Raw genomic sequence first — 25,964 nt, 5'->3', positions numbered from 1 at the left:
GCAGCTTACTCCACTCAGGGTGATGACTGAATAAGTTCTCTCTCTAAAAGCTACAGCTTTGCCAGTATTAGCTGCATCCACGTTAGCAGCACTTTCGTCAGCATAGTACACTTGTATAGCTATGCTGGGAGACTGCTTCTACTTTAGATTTGACCTCAGGGGTTGTACAACTACAACTATACCAATATAGCTGAAGTGGTACAACTTCTGTGATAGCCAAGGCCCCACTGGGCACTGGTGGTTGTATGGCCCTTCCCAGACACTAGGGTCCAGTATGTGCTGCAAAATTCTAGCTCATGTTAAGGATTTAACCCGCAGGTTAAGTTAGCCATGGCAGTAATAGGGGTCACTAACAGAACATTAAACAAGGGAAGTATCTCGTGGGTCATACAGTGAGTTAATCATAGGAAAGAAAGCACCTAAATGAGTGTGGGGCTGCCACCTCTGCTTATGCTTTTCATGTTGCCATTTAAATATGCAACATAGTGTAGAGCTCCTCCAATATGCATTAGCACTCAGTGGAGTACTGCATTCTGCTAACGGGTACTAAAGCCCATTAATGAAATCTTAGTACTGCAGGGGACCTATGCCATCTTAGGAACCCAAAAGACTACATAGGCCCTATGTGAGTGAGAAGGCTGGGTGGGGATATTTGCTTTCCAGATCCCCTGGCTTTTGTAAGTGGCAACTGGCAATCACAAGGTGTTTGCTCAGTTGGAATCCAGCTTTTCTACCAGTAAAGAAAATACTTCTATTTGGTGAGCGTGTTCTCTTCGACACTTTCCTCCATCTTGAGAGAACAAACAGGGGGACCACAGAGGCCTGAACGATTGCCTCTGATTCTGTTCACCCAGCAGCATGGATGACAAAGTTAGAACGGTTGCTGCAGGAAGGTAGATATTCTATCAGAGTTCCAAAGGCAGTTGGATAATGAGGTAGATTCTCTCTTTTCCTAGCCTGCTCACCACCATGTGGCACCTTCCAAGAAGTCAAGAGTCTCTCTCACACCTGTTATAGTCGCAAAGTTGCTGGCTTTCCTGGCATGGAGTGAATTGTGGACAGCTGCAAAGGCGGTGAGGGATTGTAATAAAGTGAATATTACAAAACAGGCTGCCAGAAAAAAAACAGCCAGGAGAATCACATACAAGTCTCTGATGTCCAGAGTTCTCTACAATTAGAGAAGACAAGAGAATGAAGCGCTTTGCTGAGTGAAAGAATAGGGCAGGTTACAGCGGAGAGTCACAAGGTTATGGGACAGGAGAGAAGAGTAACTGGTAAATGATACTGAAAACAGCTAATCAAGACCACTGAAACCCCCCCCCCTTTTTTTTTAAAAAGGTCACATTACAAATCAATAATCTTATTTTTATGCAAGGTTTCTGTGATGTGGTATTTCTTTCCCCAAATGGATCCATTTTAAGTTGGTTCCCATCGAATTTTTACCTTGTAATGCTTTAAAACCCTGAAGAGGAACTCTGGATGAGCCGGTCACAAACTGGAGCAATCGTGCTCTCCTCTCTTCATCGAAGAGCTCCACAGCTTTCCAGAACCATTTCACAATGTTGCTGTCTGGAGTACAGTGTTTTAACCTAGTATTTGCCTTCCAATCATTAACATCAATCTTTCCAAGTCCACAAATGATGAGCTGTTAATAATTGTATACATCAGTTGTCAATAGAAATAAGTGACATTACATCTAAGCATCAAAATACAACGCATGTTTAAAAAAATACCTATAGATTTCAGTGCAAATGGAAAGTTACAGGCTCTCTCTCTTGTTTAAAGGCACACACAATTATATCATTTTATTCTGTAGTAAGCAATGTCATACCATGAATCCATTTTCAAGGTATCATATTTAAACTTCATTTCAAACACAGCAGCCAATATCCAAAAGTTGTATGGTAAAGATAATTTAGAGAGCTTGAAAGTGTCTTGTGTTTCCAGATGTACACTTTACGGGTCAAATTCTGCATTCAGATGTTGCATTGAGGCCACTGAGTAAAGAGGAGTTTCTTATGAGTAGCTGGGGGGTATAGTTTGGTTCTCAGAATTTAACTAATTCTGTTTTTTCCCCTCTTAATGTAACTTTTTATTGCAGTCATCTCCACACGTCTTGTACAAATCAGATTAAACACATTTACAAGACAAATGCACAAGTAAAACGTATCTTGGACTTCGTTTTAATTTTGTTAGAACATCCATCCCCAATTTTGTCGGAGCTTAAATAAAAACTGTGCACTGTGAATGTGTATCTAAGGGTTTTATCACCATTATATCCGAATGCCTTCTGTTGAAAAATCAATAGCAACAGCCAAGTCCCTAGTGAACTTCATGGAGTCTCTGGCACGTCTTCCTTTTTTGAATAAAGCCCCTACATGCATTTGTAATGTTTTTATTTTGGGGCGGAAATGGTTATCTTTGGGCAGAGGGGAGTGTCAGTGTTATGCATGTCATTGTTGTGAGGGTGGAAAGGCCTATTTCAAAGAAGAAGGTTTTGCAGTATTTCTGAAAGAGTCAAGCTCTGGATTTGCCTAATCTCCTCTGGAAGCTGGTTCCTCTAGAAGCCAGATCCTCTTGACAGAGGATGCTTTGTTCCCAGTTCTCATGAGGCATATATAAAACTATTCTGAATTTACTGTATGAGCCTGCTCACTGGGAAAACAGACAAGCAATCATAATATATTCCAGGATCACAATAACTTTACAAACAGAAACACAGGAAATGTGGATAATTCACACTTTAGCCATTTTCTAAACCGAAACACATACAATGGCTCTGTGGTTGTGGGTCATCACTGCAGGACTGATAGAGAGAAAAATCCCAGATATGGATTCTATATTAGATGTCCGTTTTTAAAAACGGACTTTGGGAACCAGCTGCATTTGTCCAGGGCAATACGGTATTTCAGGCGCTGGATCTTTACATTTAGTAGAGCACTCCGTGGCAGTGTTTCTTTAAGGGTAATACACTGCCACCTCCACTACAGAGGACGCTCTGGACCAATATGAGGTGATTGTAGATACTTCGGAATAGAAAACCAACTGAACCAAGGTACAAGAGAGGGATCCATACTACATGTCCTATCAGAATGGACTGAAATAAAGGAAGTGGCTACTTCTACAGTCACTATGAAGCACCCTATTCAGTCACTCCCAAGATTAACAAAAACATAAGCCCAAACCTGTGTGTATACACTCTACTGAACAGAGTTAAACAATACAAACCACATGAGAGAGAGAATGCTTCAAGTTGACAAACCCAGCTACTGATTCTGTAGAAGATCAACCTCAAAATTCCAAGGCCTGGATGACCTTTTGTGTTTAACTGTGGTGCTTGTAATACTGCACCTGCAAAACCCCAGAAGCACTGGGGATGCAACTTAGCACATTGTTTAGTCTCAGAAGAATGCATCAGCCTTTTATTGTTACACTTGACGACATAATGTAACATTAGTGTACTGACCTCTAACTCCTTCTCATCAAATGTCTTCAGCAGATGTTGTGGGATTACTTCATTAAATCCCTTCTGCAGTGCTAGAAACTGAGCTTCAATTCCTCGTAAAAATCGCCAGTTTACATAAAGCCTGCAAAAGTGCAAATTTGTTTTGTGAAAAAATATATTCAAAACACAATTACCCTGCACTTTACCCAGCCAAAACCTAAACTTACTGACAGCAACACAATACAACCAAACTACTGTGCTAGTGCTTAGATAAATGTGGCACTGGCAATAAGTTCCAACAAGTCAAAATCTCTCATGGAGCAAACTAAAAGAGAAGCTTCGTTTGAAAAATAGGTGTATGATTATTTAATACCTGACATATTCTTTTTTATTTTCCTCTGTGACAGGGATGCTTTTGCCATTGGGTTTCAGTTCATGTTGAATAATTTCCCCATAAGCATTGTGTTCCACACAGAACGTATGGTCCAAGACGCCTGTAATATCATTCTCTCTTGTGGAGGGAAATAAACAAATGGTTCAGTGGAGAAGACATACTCTGCAAATGTATTGCATTCATAAAAACTTATGATAGACACTTCAATATAATTTTATAATCAGATTTGGTTTCAAAATATTGATAATAAGCATAACACAAGAAAACCTACTACTTTTTTATTATTCTTGAATTATATTTTGGAACACTATCAAACCTTTTGATGCAACACTTTTAGCAACATGTTGCAGCTATTTAATGGTTTACATAATCAGTAAATAGAAAAGCTAAGTTACAATTTCTGACAAATTAAACAGCCATAAGCCCAGTGAATCAAAAGTTATTTCATTCCATGTTCAAAATTACATTCACGACACATGTCCATGCCTCTAGAAAGCTGAAATACTCTATTTTTTAAAAAGCTTTTGTTTACTATGAACACTAGAAAGATATACTGTAAATCTACCTTAGACAGCAGCAGGAGCATAGAATATACTTTACTTTTAATTTAATTCTAACTGGATTTAGGAACACAGATCATTTGTATTAATTCTAACAGAATTTTAAAATGTCATAATTATTAAATGTGCAATACATACAGTATCCAGACTAAGCTGTTATGAAGATCTGGGTCAACCAATTCCATGTCATCAAGAGTAATTGGCTTCCCTAGCAATTGCTTATAGAAAGGCAATGTGAAGCCCCCATCAATATAATGTCCATGAAACACAGCCATCCCCATAATCCGTCCAACAAAATGGAAATATGATAAGTGTTCCTGGAATTAAAAGCAAAAACAAATGTATTCAACGAAATCAGACTTCCAGAGAGAGTAATTACAGAATTTCAAATTTCAGAATTAAGACTTTGCAATCAAAAAGTTCCTAGGTTTTTTTGTTGTCACACTTTCAGAACTTGGTTGGCAACAATTCAGAGATCCTATTACTCAGCACAGAAGCAACTTTTATTCATGCTTTCCTTAACACAATTCAAACATCTGGCACCAAAATTAAGGAGAAATATTTGGTATTTTTCTTTGATTAATTCTAAATACAAAGGGGTCATGCCATTACACAAATCCAATTTCTAGCAATGATAATGTGAGAATTAGACTCCTAAGTCTAAGGCATTCCTCATGCTTATTTGAAGATGAATTTCCTAGGTCACAGAAAGAATGAGTTCTGTAAATTTGTCATAATATGTACCGGGTTAACTGCAGAGTCTGGGTTGATTTGCAGCGTATAGATATCATCTCGTGAATACTGGAAGAGGCCATAATATGGATTCAACATTTCATGAGACAACAGGTAAAGCCATTCCCTGGGGAAAAAAAATAATTATTTTACTGCATGTTTCAGACAAATACATTTCTATGTTGAGAAGCTGTGCAAAAATTTAGGTTTTCAACTGTAAATATTTACAGCGATCAATACACAGTTAAGCTACAAACAGGACAGAAAGCAGAAATTACTTTTACTTGCCCAGTAAACATACAGTACTTGAAAACTGGCTGGTTTCTCAGCTCTCCAAGCCTTTTCTTCAACTTAATCTCAATAGTTTCTGGTTGCTTCCCCTTCTTTAGGCATTATACATTTAAGACAAGGTTGTATTTTGTATATTTTACTCATGATACAACACTGCTGTATAGTATCAGGGGGTAGCCGTGTTAGTCTGTATCCACAAAAAAAAACAAGGAGTCTGGTGGCACCTTAAAGACGAACAGATTTATTGGGGCATAAGCTTTCGTGGGTAAAACACCATTTCTTCAGATGCTGCTGTATGATACTCTGCTGAACGTATCCATTACCTGAAGGACATTTACATTAAAGGCTTCAATTTGAAGTGCTAAATAAGTTTGTACTGATTGGTAAATATTGGCTTAAGGGGCGGAGGGGAACAACCATAATTTTTCATGCTGCTCCTTAGCTTTGCTTCTTTGGCTGCCCACAAAGCAGAGGGCTGATTGTCCAGGGTATGCCAACCAGAAGTAGCGCTAGAAAACACTAGCAGAAGCATGGAAAATGACACCTTACTGCATCTCTTATTTCTAGTTTTGAAACATTTTTGTTATAACTGAACAATCAGCTGAAATTAAGTCAACAAAATATTAGATTGTTGTAACAGTAATGATTAAATGAGAAGTTATTCTCCACGGATGGGATGTTACATGAAGCAAACACACTATAGTGTCATTATGCAAAAATCAAGTAAAGTTATGTAGAGCCCTGCAACTCCACGGATATATGCTTTATATCCATGGATGTAGATATCTGCGGAACATTTTTGCGGATCGCGAATCAGATGCAGATACAAATTTTGTACCCACGTAGGGGTCTAAAGATATGTTCAATAAAAGAGTTGCCTTGTGTCTTTCATTACGACAACCTGCCATACAGCACCTAGAGATGCCAAAGAAATACTCCTCAATTTTGGGGGGCAGATGGATGCTTAAGAATAAATGAAAGTTGTAACTCTCACTACTTATGTATTTTTTAGAATTTAACATAAAAGTGCTATTTACCACAATAAATACGTTAACTTCTATCCGACAGCTTATTTCATTCACAGGTCACACATCCATAATCCAGCAAGATGGACATATTAATATTTTTGACTGTATTACAGTAGCATCTAGGCTATTTTACAGTAGCAACAAGGACTTCATATGTTAAAATAATTGTAGCTGTTATATCAAAACCGTTTTAAATGATGTTTAAACCGAAACATTTGCTACCAGCAGAAAAAAAGTTTTTTTAACAAGTGAAAAATTAAAATAGGCTTTACTTCCCTACTCTAGTAACTGCTAACATTTGACTTTAAATCCTAGTCAAGGTTTTTCTTTGGAAACAACAATATTAGACTTACTTTTCTTACCAAAAATGTACCACAAGGTGGAGTCAGTCCTTAATGGTGTAAACTCTCGGATATCTAAGCTTCAGTAACCAGAGGGGAAAAAACAACTACATCTTCACTGGAGTTACTAGAAACATGTGTCACATTTAAAATGCATCTATGTTAAGATCTGCAATAATCTTGCAGATTTACTTACAAGATATTAATTCCTACGTTGGGGTATATTTTCTAGAAAACTGAGAGAGACAATTTTGACGTACAAGTTATTAGTGGAACACACATTAAAAAAAAAAAAAAAGACTTAAAAAAACACAGTACTTAGGAACAAGATAGCTTTAGGATTCAGAATACAGTGTATAATTTAGGTCATGTTTTCTAGCATACCTGGCAACCCCTCCATAATCAAGGCCTTCTTCTCCACGAAATTTTATCATTAATCGCTTCCACAGATCCTTAGGTCTCATCTTCATGACTTGCCTGTAAGACTCCTGCAATCACACCATCTACTGTCATATTCACTGCTGTTTATGGATAGATATCCTACTACTAGAACATAACGTAAGAACATAAGAATGGCCATACTGGGTCAGACCAAAGGTCCATCCAGCCAAGTATCCTGTCTGCTGACAGTGGCCAACGCAAGGTGCCCCAGAGGGAGTGAACCTAACAGGCAATGATCAAGTGATCTCTCTCCTGCCATCCATCTCCACCCTCTGACAAACAGAGGGACACCATTCCTTTCCCATCCTGGCTAATAGCCATTAATGGACTTAACCTCCATGAATTTATCCAGTTCTCTTTTAAACCCTGTTACAGTCCTAGCCTTCACAACCTCCTCAGGCAAGGAGTTCCACAGGTTGACTGTGCGCTGTGTGAAGAAGAACTTCCTTTTATTTGTTTTAAACCTGCTGCCCATTAATTTCATTTGGCGGCCCCTAGTTCTTATATTATGGGAACAAGTAAATAACTTTTCCTTCTTCACTTTCTCCACACCACTCATGGATTTTATATACCTCAGTCATATTCCCCCCTTAGTCTCCTCTTTTCCAAGCTGAAAAGCCCTAGCCTCTTTACTCTCTCCTCACATGGGACCTGTTCCAAACCCTTAATCATTTTAGTTGCCCTTCTCTGAACCTTTTCTAATGCCAGTATATCTTTTTTGAGATAAGACCACATCCGTACACAGTATTCAAGGTGTGGGCATATATCATGGATTTATATACTATTTGTTAGGATAAATCATTTGACTCTCAGTACCTAAACCAGACGGTGTCCTTTCAGTTATTAACCATCATTTCTCAGGCTACTATGTTTTCTACCAACATAACATTACTTGTCAAATAAAAGAATAGATACGCTAGAAAAGCCATGGATCCTTAAATTGCTTATCATGTGCAGGGATCGTTTCTCTTTGTTTTGTCCTTCTATACTTCTGAAGTAATTAAAAGCTATAATTGTCAGTAAACTGCTTTGGAGATTGAAAGTGCTAGATAAGGGCTCATTTCTCCTGTCTAAGAGGACAAAACATGGACAATCTGTTAAGGGTAGGTACAAAAACAAACCTTCAGGGGAGCATTAAGGAATATCAAGTATTGCAAGCATTGGGTGCCCCCTGCTACTGGGAAAGCTAGAGTTACACCTCTATCGGGTAACTCCCAGGCACTACCGGAAGAAAATGTGTGGATAAAGAAACCGAAGAACAGAGAGGTAGGAGGAATGAAGAACTGGGAATTAAATGTATAGTTTCTGTTTGAGAACAATGTCATGATCCCCTGTTCACTAGCACGCAGCCTCCAAGGAACTCCAGCTTGCATTCAGCGTTGCCAACCCTTGCTATTAGAAAATCATGAGTCAGACCCCAAAATATCATGAGATTAAAAAAAGTCCATTGTCTTAAAAATCATGAGAAATGTGGGTTCTCTATTTCCATACTGGTTTCTGAGACTTTAAGGTCACATTTTCAACCTTTCCTCTGTAACCACACAGGCTAAAAACGTACCTTTCTCGTACAGGGAGCGCCCTGGGGAGGGGAAGCTGTTGGCTGACAGCAATTTCTAAGTAAAATTAAGCTTCACTCAGGATCTTGCGATAGAGCTCTCAAATGTCAGGATTTTTATTTTTATTTTATTTTTTAAGCAAATAAATAAAATAAATAAATCCTGACATTTGAGAGTTCTATCGCAAGATCGTGAGCGCGGCTTAATTTTACTTAGAAATCGCGTCACTCATGATAAATTTGTGACTTTGCATGTCTGATTACTGCACAGCAGCCCCCACAGCTAATTAAAGCGAGATGAGCAAGTCTTCAAAGGAAAGACTCATCCAATCCTACTTGGATGGAAAAATGGTGACCACAATGTAGAGGCTTGGAAGTTGAGTGTGAAGCAAGAAGGTTGCGGTGGAGGGGAGCCAAAGAATTACAACTGCATATGATTAATTCAGCAAAACAATGTTGCAAAATTCCAGCGAGAACACTGCACTTTGGGTGTCTCCTGTCAGTCATCAGCCTTGAGAATTCATGATTTTAAAATGTCTGATTTTCAAAAATCTAAACGAAAATGTGTATTTGAGATACATACTGTGTAATTAAAATATTGAAGATGAATGCTATATGAAGTTATTTACCTGTTATATTTATTTAAAAAAAAAGATATAAATTTTCAATCTACACTCTCCCCTCTCCTAAACAACTGCCCCTCCCTTTTCATTTCTTTACTGGAAGAGAATCACATCCCATCTAGGATCGGTGATTATCTATACACTCTCCTGAACCCTTACCCCAGAATATACCATCACCACCTCTCGGAAAAGTTCCCTCCCCTACTCTCCCTCTCCCATCACTTAAAAATGGGTAGAGTTTCCTTATCTTCAGATTACCTCAAAAATCTCTTCTCTGGAGACTTCAATACGACAGTGGCCAGCTTGGGGCTGGTGCTGCGACAATTCTTGCCTCAGAATCTTGAGTTTCTGCACTAGGTCTCGCTTATACCTTGGCACAGTCAGACATTCTGCCTCATCTGGAAGCTGGCACAACGATACTACCTGCTGTTGCTGCTGCTGATCTTTAAGTTGGTTCTGACGGCTAGAAATAAACAGAGCTATTTTCAGAAACGCAAGTCACATGCCTCTATTTCCCTCTCAGATATTTTTTAAATTTTAGTATTTACAACAAAACTAGTTTCAATTGCACATGGTTACTTATTGTAATTACGTTTTAAAAATGTCCAGTTTCAATAAAAAGAAAAAGAATCCAGAGACCTTATCCTGACCAAAGACACATGCTTCTGTCTTTCTTGGCAAGTAGTTGGTTTCAGGGTTTGTTATTTCCATTAATGCTATTCTATGAAGTACGTAAAAGGTTATAGCACTATATAATAAAGCATTATCTATACAGTTTTACCACTGAGCTGCTGACACTGAATTTCTCAGATACCATTTCCATATTTCCTTTGCATGTTTTACCTTCCTCCATTTTAAAATTCAGGGGATATGCCAAATACTACGCCTCTAATCTACAGTCAATACCACAGTCTGTTTTAAATGGCTTGTCTGAAAAAGAGTAAGCTTACAAAAAGATGTTTGTATTGGCAGCTTGGCAAGGACTTTGTCCCTTGTACCTGGACTAGTCTGGGCCACAGGAATGTAGGGAGTTCACATGTAACTAATTGGCACAGATAATCATGTAGTTTTACTACCAATTCTAGGAGATTTTATAAAGCTACAGACATGTGAAAGTGTCCATCTTGCACACAATAAGTGGATATTGTTTGAGCTAGATCAGTGGTTCCTAAACTTTTTAATAAGGTGACCCACCAACTGCATTTCATCCTTTTTTTGGCAACACAACCAAGGTCCAAATTCATGGGAAGAAGGAGGGCGGCAAAACCATAGGCCAGCGTCCTCTTCTGCCCCCTCCTCCTCACCCTACCGAGGGGGCACTGATCACCCACAGCATCACCCTGCACCCCAGCACCGCAACCCTAATCGCAGCCCAGTGCGGAGGGGAGGACCTGTGGGCATGGGGGAGTGGGACAGAGACCGAGCCTGCCCTGCACTCACCCGACAGTGGCAGTTCCCATCCCACTGGGCTGGGCCCAGTTCCCCACTCTGGGCACTGTGGCTTGGCTCACAGGACCACAGTACCACTCTTCTGTCATGAAAGTGGGGTGGCCAACCCAAACCTCAGTGATGCTGTAACCTATCATGGCAGGCCATGTCTGGAGTGGGGAGTCAGGCCCAGCCCCGCAGGAAAGAAGCAGCAGCTGCAGGGTGAGTGCGAGCTGGGCTCCCCCTCTGCACTATGCCTACGACCTGCTTAGAATCTTCCCATGTCCTGTTGACCCATCATCCGGGAAACAATGACCTAGCACAATGGTGTAAAAAAGGTACACTTTACTTAAGCTGTCCAGCAAAAAGTCTCATGTGGAACACAGAAGATAGTACATTGAATGTACAGTACTGTATAATGAAGGTTAGAATTCAAGGTGTGTTTTTTCAGTTCAATGTTATTAATGATATCTCAAACCTCATACACCAAACATTCTAAACAGAATCATGCATAATTTTAGACCTGAAAATATTTTTGTCTGTTGACCATTTTGAACATGATCTCCTAGAAAGCTCCCTGTGAACAATGGCCAACCAGAATTCATTTCCAGCAAGTTTTCACCACTGAAACATTCAGCGTTGGCAGTTAAAAGTGAAAGTCCCAGCTTGCTCCAGGGTTTCAGTAGCCATTCTGTTATTACAGAACCCTTTCTTTTAATGCAATTTAGCAGGGTGAAACAAGGAGGAAAACTGGGACCAGAAAGGTCACTGCAGACCAACAACAATTACAAGGTGGTCCAGGCTGCCACAGTTTGAGAAACACTGCAATAGGGCACATTCTAAATCACTAAAACAAAAATTAGAGTTTTAATGTTAATATTTGCTTTTATTCCACAGGCTCTAAGGAGGGGATAATGGAATTACATTCAGTTCTACCACCAATATTTAGGACACAGAACTTATTAATAATCTGCTGGTCAGGAAGCAGGTATCAGTGGAATTTTTCCTCCCCCTTCTGCCATTGCAAATCTCTCAGAATAAACTGCAAACTGCTTCACCTAAGATTTCGCAAGAAGCAGATATCAGAGAAATCTCCAGGAGCAGTTATTTGGGGTGAAGGAAAATTAAATTTAAACTCTAAAAATACCTCTGTAAAGTGACCATTGTTGGTTTTACTTACAATGAGCTACAGTTATCTTAAAACCACTATCCTAAAAAAAGGCAATAAAATGATATAATGAGGCAGACAACCAACATCACAGTGCTACTCAGAGCTGAAGTGTAAGACATTCTACTTCTCTCTCCATTCTTTCCCAAGAAACTGAGAATCATTTCTATGAGCTTGTCTACACTTAAAACGCTATAGTGGTGAGGTTCACTGCTGTAGTGCTTCAGTATGGATGCTCATTATACCATCAGGAGGGGATCTCCCGTTGGCACAGCCAACCCACTCCACAAGAGGCAGTAGCTATGTTGATGGAAGAATTCTATCATCAACTTAGCACTGTCTACACAGGGACTTGTGAGTTTTACTACATCGCTCAGGAGTATGAATTTATCACATCGCCAAGCAACGTAGCTGCGTCAACTTAATCATCTAGTATAGACCAGCCCTAAAGGTCCACCTCCAAATGGCCCTTGAAGCAAAGTCCCCACATAGCTCCTGAATCCAACCCTACATCATTAGGGCTATGTATTTCTAATGCACCCGTGACTTATATCTAACACTATCCTCCCACTCATGATGAGACATATGACAATAGATTCATGTTTAACAACAATATAAACTCCATATACTTAAGGATAACTCTTGATGATGCTGAAGTTAAAAGGAAATAATTCTTTCATTTCCTGCACATTCTAATTCCACAAGGGCAAGCCAGTAAAAACATCCCTTGTATTAGGCCTACCAGACAAGGTAATACAATATACTGTACTAAAGATACTAGTCCTGTAGATAAAAAGCCAATTAATCTCAGTCTTAAAGGAAAAGTAAGTAATCTGTGAAATCACCATGCATTTAAGAACTATGCATCAAATTACAGCTCTTTAAAATAGCAGCAGGACTGGACGGAGAAAAATAAAATAGTATTAGCTGAATCACACCAAAACCAAATCACAATGAAGTACATCTCTACCCCAATACGACATGGGCCTCAGGACCAAAAAAAACTTAGCGCGTTATAGGTGAAACTGTGTCATACTGAACTTGCTTTGGCCTCGAGCATTTCTGTTATTAATAGTCACTTCCCGCCCTGACTGACCCCTCAGAATCCCCGCCCCAGCCAACCCCCCTCCGCTCCTTGTCCCCTGACTACCCCCTCCAGAGACCCCCCTGCCACTAACCACCCTTCCCAAAACCCCACCCCGTATCTAAGCCCCCCTGCTCCTAGTTTCCTGACCTCCATAGACCCCCCCATCCCTAATCACCCCCAAGACCCCACCCCCTACCCAACCCCCCTTCTCCCTGTCCCCTGACTGCCCCGCCCCCATCCACACCCCCGCCCCAACAGGCCTCCCGGGACTCCCACGCCCTATCCAACACCCCCGTTCCCTGACCGCCCCACCCCCAGAACCTCCGAACCATCCAACCCCCCCTTCTCCCTGTCCCCTGACTGCCCCCCGAAACCCTCTGCCCCTTATCCAACCCCTCAGGCCCCCCACCGGCACCCTTAACACGCCGCTCAGAGCAGCGTGTCGGAGCCACACGCACTGATCGGCCGGAGCACGCAGCCCCGCCCTCCAGAGTGCTGCTTTACCGCGTTCTATCCAAATTCATGTTATATCAGGGTACAGGTGTATTTGCTAAATAGTTTGCAGTACTTAAAATAATAAAAACATTATTTTACCATTACTGAACTGTTGATGCTGGTATTTTGCTATTTGTTTCCTCCTCATTTTCAGTTATTTTTCAACGTTTGTGTCACCAGAAAATTGCTCAACTACACTTCTAAAGTAATATCCTCAATGAAGCATTTATTTAACTCATTCAGCTTTGAAAACTATCAGTAACTCTGGGCCAATATTTAAATTTTAAACAGAATTAGGTAGCTATATATAATGGCATCGGGGCAAAATGGTATCTCTGCTCAACGGAAAAGTCAGTGTCATCTGTCTTGAACCCTAGGTTATATTTTTGGATTTAGAATTATAATCCACCCATCTCCTCTTAAACAATATTATTTTATTTTTCAGATAATTTACAAAATCTTTCAGGCCTAAGGCAAACAACGTGTTTTTACTTCAGAGCAAATGCTCTCTTCTCCCCCCCGCAGGAAGGGGGGCACGGAGAGAGAATCACTTTCACATATCCTGTCTGGTACAATAAAAGAACAAACATGACAGAAGATTTATCAGCCTGCAGACACCGTTGGTTGAATTTCTAAAATCCTTTTCTAATGAAAGACAGATGTACAAATGAAAAACTTAAGCATGTTGTTATAGGTCTTACAGCTTGAAGAAGTGTAAAATGGTTCTGAAGTTTGCAAGTCAAACTGGATTTTTCTGATGCAAAGCCAGCTCCATTGTAAGTACAATAAAATGTCATGCAAACCACCATGTCATAGTTATTTTGTAAATATCTACGAAATGGCAACTAAACAGAGGCTGTGCTAACCAGAATATTCTTTTTTAAAAATATACTCCGAAGAATTGAATTTTCTACAAATATAAAAATCTTATGGTTATAAAGAGAATTTTTGGTTAAAATATCCAATTAAAAATATTTAAAATTAATCTCTTCTGTGTGTTGGATGTGTGCAGGCTCCTAAAATATCACTGGTAAATTCAGTTTCCATGCCAGCAGGCAGCTAAGGAGACAAGGAATCTAAACACAGTTCAGAAAAAAAGGTACATGGTTCATAAAAAGAAGCCATCAACCTGGACTATGAAGACTTTCATAAAATGCCTGTAACACTCAAAAATATGGTCTTAAAAACATTTTTTTTTAAATATTTTTTCTCATGTTTAGATGGCAAATTCTCTCAGTTCACTAGATTCCAGATATGGATTGTTCATACAAAAGCCATTTTCCCAAACCAGCTAGCCAACTTTTAGGTGATGGCACGAGTTACATAAAAAGCTTTTCTGGAGGTTTTCAGAGCCTAATTTGATTCTTCTACTTGCTGGCTCCTGACATACTCTTCTTGGTTTCACTTCCCAAGGACTGAAGGCCGGTCTACTGGGAACTTCTATTGGCATAGCTAAAAATCCCCCCCTCCCCAAGACATAGCTATGCTCACCTAACCCTCTACGTAGGCAGCGCTAGGTCAAAGGAAGAATTCTTCCATCGACCTAGCTACTGCCTCTTGGGGAAGTGGATTACCTATGCCAATGGGAGAACCTCTTCTGTCGGCATAGGTAGTGTCTACACTGAAGCTGTGCTGCTGTAGCAGTTTAAGTGTAGACATACCCTGACTCCCTTTAAGGAAACTTATTGCCATCCCTCCCTAGCACCTCCTTATGCTGACTGCATATGGCTTTCTGTTCATCCAGCTCTTCATTGTTTCTTCGATTCACAACCTAGTTAATGCTATGCAGGTGTTTCCCGAAACAAAGGTCTTAAAAAGTTGTTAGTGTGAGAAACAACAGAGTCAAAATTCCAGCAATGTCTGGACAAGACAATAGCTGTGTCTAGACAAAAACATTTGTACTGTTTTTGGTTTCCGCATATAGTGATATAGAAACACCTCCAACGCAAAATGAGTACATCAGGAATGAAAATGACAGCCAGAATTCCTTAATGTTTATTTAATAATAATAAAAAGGCAGTATCTGAAAATACCCAGATTTAGGTTTTGCTTAAGATTCAAAATGCTGGGGTATCTTCCCTAGTGCACATCATAAATACTCTTACTATTATTCTCTGTGTTTAGTAGTAGCTCCATTTCCAATGAGTTCTTTATGTTCAGAACGTTTCTAATTGTCTTTATTAGAGAGCTGGACAAACTGTGGAAGGATACCTAGCTACTTGCTCCCTGGCCCAATGCATCAATTTTTCATTTTAATGACAACAAAATATGTAATCTAATTTTTTTTAATCAGTTTGTTACCCCATAGATTAAAACGTTAAAATCTGAAGACAATGTAAAAAGGTACAGCAGGCAACGCTTCTACTGTCCCTGGATAAATGCCACTGTTATACAATATCTCACCTGGGGTGGCAGATCTCTTCCATGGGACGGCACCTGCCCCCCCATGACATCACAGTGGCCACGCCCCTGTTGAAGGGTGGTAGAGATGAAAATATTTAAATAGTAATCAAAGCTCTCATATATACTATGTTATACACACAGATGCCTGCAGCATGTTAATTAAAGGGCAAATACTATTGAAGAGAGTTTACATAACACAGAATGACAGAATGCACCTTGGCTTATAACAAGCATTCTCACAAGAGTCACCCTCTTGTTCTAATATTAAAATTAATATGCGTTGTACACTTTTCAAACTTACTTTAAAACTAAGTGCAAATTAGCAGACAGCCGCGGATCTGTAAACTGTGTCGTTCTGTTGTTATGGTCGACAAAATAAACTCTGCCTGTTGCTGTATTACGGATCTCCCATCCAGGAGGCAGTGGACCAAGCTCTTCACAATTGATGTTGCTAAGATCCCTGCAAAAACAAATATAAAATAAAAAATACCTCAGCATTTGGCTTCTGAGCCAAACAAGTGTAAATGTAACAGAACAATTCCATGAAGTCTGAGAAAATGTATTGTTTCAGAAACTTAATCTGTTCAGCTGGAATCTCTACTCCCAAGGTACAAGCCTACCAAAGAAAATGAAAATATACACACCCGACTACACACGCGTTGGAAAAGCAGTTATTACATAATCTTCATTTTTACAAAATAACGATCAGATACTAATTTAATACAGACTTAAAACAAAAATAAAAGCTGCCACCATATTTGCCAACAGGAGTTGCGCCAGTTTTGACAATAAACAGTTTTAAAAATAATATTAATCATTTAAGCCACTCAATCACATTTAAAAAACTCCCACAAAACAAAACCACGTTTCTGATTAGTTACATTTTCCATGAAGATTTATGCATGGATATCTGCCCAAACCAAAAGCCATTTTTGACTGTTTTAAAAAACAAACAGTTAGATGAAAGAAAAGCTCTTTAACTAGTATTTTACGTAAACCATTAAGTGGTCTCAGGTAATCTCTATTAAAGTCAGATGAATGCAAGTAGCATTTGCAGGTTAATTTATTTAAGATGAATACAGTGGTTTTTAAAAACTGCATAGCATTTCTCTGAGGAATAAAAAACATCCCTTCTCCCTGACAACCTTTAGGTATTCTAGCTCAACTTCTGTTAACATCTTTGGAAGTAGGGCATATGTAACTCATGAAGCAATTTGGCCTCAAATACATAATTATGACTTTTTACAGAGCAAATTATTATGCTGCATCTTTAAACGTTTGGCATCTTTTGTAAAAGGACCAGTGCCCCAATTCTCTACCAGTTTGTAACAATGGCAGTCTTCAACTAATGTAGAAAACAGTCAACCCCACTATACCCTTTGTGCAGTCCTGTTGTAGGATATGAAGCATAGCAGTTCTGCTTTTGATTCACAAAAGAGTAGCGTCATTGTAAACAGTTACAAAATAGTATTTTAACACAGGATATATGAAAGAATTTAGAAGATTACAATAAGTATAGTGAAAGGAAATCTTTTTAGTAGCTCACCTTTTTAGGTGGAGCAATAAATACCAAGCAAATAATTTTTGTCCAAAACATTTTAATAAATCAATTTTTCAAAATTGTTAATTTGCAAATCCACTGACCTCTTGCTATCACACAGCAGCTTCTATCGTTTACATTATAATTACAGTTTGAGAAGTGCGTGCTGCTCTTAATTAAATCTATTAAATACAAAAGTAGGTGAATATAAGTGTTGTTGTATTCTGCCACCACTCTAGAATTTGGGTTTCCTTCCCCATCCCCAACATGAACAACCAAAATGAGGCTGATCTGTTTAAGAGAGAGGCAGTGTACTTATATAGGCTACAGGTATAATTTCTAAACCCTCCTTTCTTGCATCAACAGTCTGTAGCTGTAAATAATGACAGGGCAAAATGATGGAAGTAGATGTAAAGCCACCTGACCACACCCACAAACAACTAAATGTCAATATGCTCTCATTTGCAACTTCGATTATCTGAGGCACAAAAAGTGTGGATAAATTAAGGTGTATTTTTTTAAAAAGTCCCCACATACAAAATGGAGAGTGGTTCTACGCAGCAAGATAGAGAATATATTGCCCACATAAAATGACAGAAAATCTTCCCCTGCATCACACTTTCCAAGGCACAAATGGCAGTTGACAATTTCGCGTCAGCTGCTTAATTGCCTTTTGTGTTTTAGAAAATCTTCTCCATAGTCACCAAAGATTCAGGACAATGTCACAAGAAAGGTATTTTTCTTGTCTCAAGAGTAGTATATCACACAGCAAACGTGTCACTTTTTCATTAAAACCTTTAATTTTTATTCTTCAAACTGTGGTTTGAAGTACCTTACTCACTTCTGGCAATCCAACATCCATTTACATGGGAAGAAACATGAGCAGCAGCCAACCACAAAATTGTTAAGTTTCTTATAAATCTCAGGGCTGGCTGCCAATTTAGGGCTGTATATGCCATTTTTACATTAGCATCTGCAGATTTTAGGAGGTAATAATCTTAAAGAGCTTCCAGTGCGTTAACAAGGATTTTTTTTTTTAAACTAACAATATTCTCTCTCTTTACAGACAGGGACACGTTTAATGAGTGGGACAGTAAACCTCAATCTTCTGGAAAGTGGAGATGGAAAGATGTATTGGATTAGCCTCGCCATCTCCCTGAAAAGGCAGAATTTATTCTGCCCAGCACATTTTCTAGTACATAATCTAGTTTCAAATATGTCAAGAAAATTGGGCTTCCCATTTTCCCTTGGGAGACCATTCCAGAATTTAGTACATCTCATTGACGTATGGAATATTTTCGTGATCTCTTTTCCCGCTTAATTAATTCATTACTCCTAGTTCAGTGGTTCTCAAACTTTTGTACTGGTGACCCCTTTCACATAGCAAGCCTCTGAGTGCGACCCCCCCCCCCCCCCAAATAAGTTTAAAACACTTATATATTTAACTCCATTATAAATGCTGGAGGCAAAGCGGGGTTTAGGGTAGAGGCCAACCCCCAGTTTGAGAACCCCTGTCCTAGTTACATTCCCCTTCCTCCTGATATTTGCCCACTTCAGATTAATCTTCCCCTTTAAATGGTTAGCTAAGCTGTACACATTAGCTTTTTGTGTGTAAAGAATCAAGTCAGTCCCTTCTAGCCCTTTTATCACTTTGGTTCTCTTGTGTGTACTCCTACCCATTTGTCTTTGGGTAATGAGATGCCCTGAACTAACTACCATATCCGAGGAACAGTCCGAGTATTCCCTCTTGGCTCCACTATACAATACCCCTGTACACACAGCCTTACACTGGATCTTTTTGACTATTACAAACGCTGCCCATGGTCACCTCTAGGTGTATCCCACCATTTTCATGACTTCTATATCCCATTGAATATCAATGTTGCAAGTTACCTTTTTTACAAAAACAAATTGGCTTACATTTTCCAAGTTAAATAATATTTTGCTGTTTCAAGCATCCCTTTCTAACACATCTAAGTCCCTTTGTATTAGTGCCTTGTCCTCAGTGGTGTTCATAATATCTCCTCCCAAATTAGTGTAATACTTACATTTCATGTATGTGCTGCCTGCTCCCTTCTTCCAGATCATTAAAGGAAGATATTTAATGAAAAGGGATGTAACTCCTAATCCTGAAGTAATACACTACACGTCTTTCTCAGCTTCAGAAACTGTCATTTCTCATTACCCTTTTATTTACAGTCCTTCAGCTAGTTCTAAACCATGGGTTAGTATTCATACCCAAGCCAAATTGAATTATTTTGATTGTGAGACCATAAGATATTGTATCCAATGCATTATTAAAAATTAACAAACAAGACATCCACCATATTCTCTTCAATTTTTTTTATTCTGTCAACAAAATAACCCGGAGCCACAAGATAAGTCAGGTAATATCTTTTTTTGGACCAACTTCTATTGTTGGAAAAGGACAAGCTTTCAAGCTTCACAGAGCTCTTCCTCAAATCTGCAGAAGGTAACCCGAGAGTGTTGCAGCTAAATATAAGGTGGGACAGATTGTTAAACACAAGGGGTGGTTAGGAGACCACTTAAAATGAAGTGGGCACTTAGCACCTCTGCAGTCATAGGGCAAAGAAGGGTGAGTAGGCAGCAGAATGTGTTAAAATTGTTGTAATGAGCCATAAAACCAATGTGTGTTAAATCCACAATTTTTAATGTCCAGCACAGTTAGGAATTTAAATTCCCAGGCTTGTCTGCAAATAAAATATAATCCAGTTTGTCTGACAAGATTTGCACTTAAATTTATGTTGCTAAATTTTCATGGTTCAGTTATCTTCTATAGGCCAGATTTTTACAAGAGTTCAGTTCTCATTTAGGTACCTAAAGGCAGAAGCCAGGTTGCTGAGCTTCTGGGAGCTCCCATTTCTCTCAGCGGGAGCTGAGAATTTTTGACGAGCCAGTCCTACGTATTAAGGCTTTGTCTACACTGCCAATTGAACAACAAAACTTTTGCAGTTCACAGGTGCTTAACTCCCCGCCCCCAAAAGACAAAAGTTTTGCCATGGCAAGTGCCTGTGTGAATGCTCGCGTTGTCAGCAGGAGAACTCCGCTCATAGAGGGTGGAAGTATTTTGTCAGCAAAAGTGCCGACAAACTGAGTTTACGCTGTGTAGTTTAGACAAAGCCTTAGTGATTTTTCCATCTTCTACTGTGTGTTCCATTATTTTATTAGGGATAAAAAGCCAGACTTGGTTATAATCATTGGGGCTATATCTGATACTAACACCATTAGGTACTATACTTTCTTTCATAAAAACAGTTTAATTTGTTCTCTGAGACTTTCTATTATTGAAGAATTCTTTGAAGTCTTAGTTTTTGATGCAAGGGGTGTCATTTATTTTGTTGAGTGGCTTATGTTAAGATGACAAGCTGGATTGCTGTGGAGGGGTGGGACTGAAGGGGGGGGCGGAGGGGTGTTTCATCTACCAAGCCAGTCTGCATATTCTCTTAAGTAACATTAAACAGTGCAATATTGGAGGACAAGCAATTTTAAGAGAGTCCTGTTTAATTTAAGACTTTATATAACAATAAAGACATGTGAGTTCTTTTCTTACCTTGGTACTCTTGGGTCATGCCATGTGCTTACACCGGTCTGAGTATGCAGGAAATAGACCTGACCTTGCTGAGTTGTCCTTTGCTCTGTTAATTGAGATAAAATAAATATAACAACCAAAAAGATAGACATGCATGAAAGGAAAAAGGAAAAGAAAAAAGTAATTCAGCTCATACTACAAGGTTATAGACAAACAGCCCTGCTCAAAAGACGAGATGCTCCAAAAATGTGGTTAAACAAACAGATTTTTTACATGGAAGGGTTTCTAGGTACTGTCATTGGATTAACATGCAGAGAGCTAGGCTTCCTGACAGCAGGCTGAGCAGGTTGCATGTGGCGTCCAACTAAGAAATCCAAATCAGAGTCAATTAGCATAGTAGCAAGCCTTGAAAATTGGCAGTCTGACAGTTTTTAGATATTTGTTTTTGCGAGAGGCATGGAATGTTTTTTCTACAGTCTCAGAGTTTTGGGAAAATACTACAAATTTGTAGATATGGATAGGAGAGCAGTATCTTTTCTTTGCAGTTTACAGGAGTCTATTATGAGACAAAGGTTTCAGTTTCTTCTGGAATTGTGTCTACATCTGGGATTACATAATAAAGCCTCAACAATACTGGGATTTTATTTCCTTTAGGGCAGTGCCTAAACTCTAGAATAGCACACATTTTACAAACACTAAACTAACACATATTACATGGTTATAAACAGGAGTAAAAGTCCCATGTAGAGTGAGTCTCAGGCTTTGTCTACACTGGAACTTTGTCGGCAAAACTTTTGTCATTCAGAGGTGTTAAACACCCCCCACGAACGACAAAAGTTTTACAGACAAATAGCGTCGGTGTGAACAGCACTTTGTTGGCAGGAGCACTCTCCTGCCAACAAAGCTGCTGCCACTCGCGGGAGGTAGAAGTTGTGTGTCAGGAAGAAAGCTTTCTCCTGCCCTCAAACAGCAGCTACACTGCGTGCCTTATAGCGGCACAGCCGTAATGGCACAGCCGTGTCGCTAAAAGCTGCATGGTGCAGACGAAGCCTAAGTGTAGTGTTATACCAGCAACTGAACAATGTGGAAACATGTCTGAAAACAGTCTTTGTACCAGCCTTCCAGAACTACCAAATGTGGTAAAGTTTCTCAAGTAGTCTAAAATAAAAGTATTCCAATATTCCCCTACGTGTACACTAGAAAGATTAAGTCTGGATACAATATTTGACAAGAATGCAGCCTTTAAAAAAAAAAAGCATAAATTCAAAGCAGCTACTAAATATTCCATGTTTTACTTTAAAATGTTCCACTTCCCTAAAGAGTCAATTCAGATGTCCTTGACCCAGATATCTAGGTAATTAACAAGTTATTATCCATGACATAGGTATGTCTCTACTACCAGCTGGTAATGTCCTATAAAAGCCTCTAGATAATGAGGAATACCACATCAAATGCAAAAACTTCCACTAAAAAGATTAGATATTTAATGAGATTACAGCATTATCTCTGTGTTTAAGTGTTTTTATAGGTATTATGAGAGATGGAGTCAACTTGGCCAGCTACACTTACAATGGTGTGAGTATCTGTTCTAGCCACATGGGTAAGGGCTTGTTCAGTTGTGCCAGAAGTCTACCAATTTTAAAAACTGAAACTTCATGAAGTGCAATTAAATCTATTGTATAGCTAAAAGCACTTGATTTTAGGAAATGTTGAGGCACAAGATTTTTTTAGCAGATGACAGAACAAGGAGTAATGGTCTCAAGTTGCAGTGGGGGAGATTTAGGTTGGATATTAGGAAAAACTTTTTCACGACGAGGGTGGTGAAACACTGGAATGCGTTACCTAGGGAGGTGGTGGAATCTCCTTCCCTAGAAGTTTTTAAGGTCAGGCTTGACAAAGCCCTGGCTGGGATGATTTAGTCGGGGATCGGTCCTGCTTTGAGCAGGGGGTTGGACTAGATGACTTCCTGAGGTCCCTTCCAACCCTGATATTCTATGATTCTAAGATCACATTACCATGCAGACGTTAACTACTTATGTCATCCACTATAGCTTACTTGACCAAATGTGACATGATCAAAGTGTAACAACAACACTCCACTCTTACGCAGTGAAAACAAGGAAGAGTCCTTGTGGCACCTTAGAGACTAACAAATTTATCTGAGCATAAGCTTTCATGGGCTAGAACCCACTTCATCAGATGCATGGAGTGGAAAATACAGGAGCAGGTACAAATACATGAAAAGATGTGAGTTGCCTTACCGAGTGTGAAGTCAATCTAACAAGACAATTCAGTTAAAAGTGGATCTCAAAGTGCTTTGCGGTACCATTAGCCCCATTTTACAGATGGGGAAACTGAGGCACAGACTTGCCCAAGGTCATCCAGCACTCCAGTGGCAGAGCCAGGAATAGAACATAAGAACGGCCATACTGGGTCAGACCAAAGGTCCATCTAGCCCAGTATCCCGTCTTCCGACAGTGGCCAATGCCAGGTGCCCCAGAGGGAAAGAACAGAACAGGTAAATCACCAACTGATCCATTCCCTGTCACCCATTCCCAGCATCTGGCAAACAAAGGCTAGGGACACCATCCCCATAAATGCCAACTCCGTGGGAAAAATCACCGGCAGCCAAGCTCCCCACACCCCCATCCCCTCCTCCTCCCTCGAGCGCACTGCGTCCCTACTCCTCCCCCTCACAGCGCTTCCCGCCCACGGCCTAACAGCTGTTTGGTGGCGCTTAGGACTTTCCTCAAGGGAGGGGGTGGAGTGGGGACGTGGCGCACTCAGGGAAGGAGGCGGTAAGGAGGCAGGGCAGGGACTTGGACTTGGGGGAAGGGGGGTGGGGCAAGGGGGTGGAGGGGTGGGGCCAGGGGGGGCAGCACCTGCAGGGCAGAGGGGAAGTTGGAGTCTATGACCATCCCTGCCCATCCTGGCTAATAGCCATTGATGGACCTATCCTCCATGAACTTATCTAGTTATTTTTTTAACCCTGCTATAGTCTTGGCCTTCACAACATCCTCAGAACCCAGATCTTCTGAGTCCCGGCCCAATACTCTATCCACTGCTTTAGGATGTAGTAGTGATGGCCTCCTTTTTAAATACTATGGAAACAAAGTAGGTGAACCTCTGTAAATTGTGGGGGGAAAGCCATATGATTTTTAACGAGTTCCATGATTTTCCAGCCTCTTTCTAATCAATCTTATTGTAATGTACGTTTCTACTGGCACCAGGCTTCCTCCTTTCTAGTTCTTAACTTGCAATTTATCATCCATCATCTACACACTAATGAAATATAAGGGAGGACTTTCCAAAATGCAGGTATATGGCCTGTTCCAACTCCCACTGCAGTTAGAGTTTTGCCCACATACTGAGCTCTGTGCTGCAAGATTAAAAACGGCAAGAGTTTCTCCCTCCCCTCTTAAGGCACAAATAAACCTTCCCACTTTAATTTAGGTATAGAAGGTAAGAGAATCGAATTATGCTTTTAAATTTAAATTAATCTTGATAAAGAGCTTATAAAATGTATCAAAGTCCTTTCTTTAACTTAACCACAAATCATACCTAAGTTTGCCCATTTGACCATTGAATATGTATGCTCAATTGCAGATTAATACATGTGGTACATGTCCAATCACTTAAGTGCACGCTTGTAAGAATCTACTATGGAAACAAATACATATTCTGGGAATAGCAAAAATCTTAAAGAAAAATTCAATAGCTCCAAATGCAGTTACCATTTTTGTCTGCCCTTCACTAATGGATTCCATTTGGCACATTTCTTCACCTAATTGTGAAACAGTGCAGGGAAGTATTTATTTCCCATTTATAGAAATGTCACTAAATTGTCCAGAGAACAAACACAGGAACAATGGAATGAGAAAATGTGCTCCATCGTCCCTCACAGAATTTTTGACTGCTTTACAATAAGCCTATCATCTGAAGTCCAATCTTAAATTTAAGACTTTGTGCAGACCCCAGACAGATCAGCATTTTAAACCAGTTATCAAAGAAAGAGGATCAAAAAAAGTTACAAAGCGCAGGGGAGGAGGGAACCCCATTTACCTAATTTCTTAAAGGACTGGAATAATGTCACGCTATTTTTTAACTCACATACCGTATCCCTCAGGCAGGTCAGGAGGAGTATGTAAATGTGTTCTGCTCATGTAATTCCTGTGTCTTTGAGACCTGACTCTTCTCTCTGCCAGTCTGGGATCTGATGACTGTCCACATGTCGCACCATTTGTTCCTGTAATTGGGGTGTTCTCATCCACAAAGCAGCTCAGAGGTCTGCCTGGACTAGAATATTCAGATGCTGGTCTGTTGAGAGGTAATGAGATAAGGTTACTGCCTTTTGTAACCAAGGAAATTATTCTCTCCAACCACGTCTATCCTTTATGAAACAACATTTACATACAATAGATAAAAGCATCAGTCACTAAAAGTGCAGGAAATAGTCACTCATGTTTAAGTCTTAATTTCATAAAACAGGTGAGAAATGTTCAGGTATCCGCTGTGTCAAAGACTCCTTTGATAAGGCAGCAAACTATTCTTTTGTATGTAGACTTTGCTAAGCTAGTCAAACATTTGTCCAGTGTCCTCTACATGGGTTACATCTGAAGACCATTTGAAAACATTAGTTAGTGCAGAATGTAGCAATCCACTAGCTTAGCAGCGCTTCTTGCTGGAAGCACGTTATGCCTGTGCTCTCTGATAAGCACTGGCTGTCAACTAGCTTCCAGATACAACTCAGGGCATTCATTTTAGCTCAAATTATTATGGGTTCTGCCTACCTTAAAGACTGCTGCTCTCTGCTGCGGCAGCAGTCTAGATCATGTGAAGCACTTGATTTAGCACCTCGCCACACACTTTAAAAAAAAGGGGGG

General features: G+C 39.8%; 1 protein-coding gene across 5 annotated transcripts in view; it reads right to left on the bottom strand.

Annotated features, from left to right (window-relative positions):
* Window positions 1-25,964, bottom strand: part of SMURF2 (SMAD specific E3 ubiquitin protein ligase 2) — a 96,064-nt gene that overhangs the window by 10,471 nt on the left and 59,629 nt on the right. For 3 of the 5 annotated variants that reach the window (XM_048817486.2, XM_048817489.2, XM_075119214.1), the window contains 11 exons: window positions 25,196-25,398; window positions 21,103-21,187; window positions 16,293-16,451; window positions 15,992-16,057; window positions 9,669-9,873; window positions 7,176-7,279; window positions 5,144-5,258; window positions 4,538-4,716; window positions 3,819-3,956; window positions 3,467-3,587; window positions 1,444-1,645 (listed from right to left, as the gene is read on the bottom strand). In XM_048817486.2, the coding sequence (XP_048673443.1) occupies window positions 1,444-1,645; window positions 3,467-3,587; window positions 3,819-3,956; window positions 4,538-4,716; window positions 5,144-5,258; window positions 7,176-7,279; window positions 9,669-9,873; window positions 15,992-16,057; window positions 16,293-16,451; window positions 21,103-21,187; window positions 25,196-25,398 (1,577 nt within the window). The remainder of the gene's footprint in view (window positions 1-1,443; window positions 1,646-3,466; window positions 3,588-3,818; window positions 3,957-4,537; window positions 4,717-5,143; window positions 5,259-7,175; window positions 7,280-9,668; window positions 9,874-15,991; window positions 16,058-16,292; window positions 16,452-21,102; window positions 21,188-25,195; window positions 25,399-25,964) is intronic. The other 2 variants (XM_048817488.2, XM_075119215.1) reach the window with 1 other exon arrangement.

This window comes from Caretta caretta, chromosome 14 (assembly GCF_965140235.1).
Source record: "Caretta caretta isolate rCarCar2 chromosome 14, rCarCar1.hap1, whole genome shotgun sequence".
NCBI classification, from domain to species: Eukaryota; Metazoa; Chordata; order Testudines; family Cheloniidae; genus Caretta; species Caretta caretta.
This window is presented reverse-complemented; position numbering and strand designations above follow the sequence as displayed.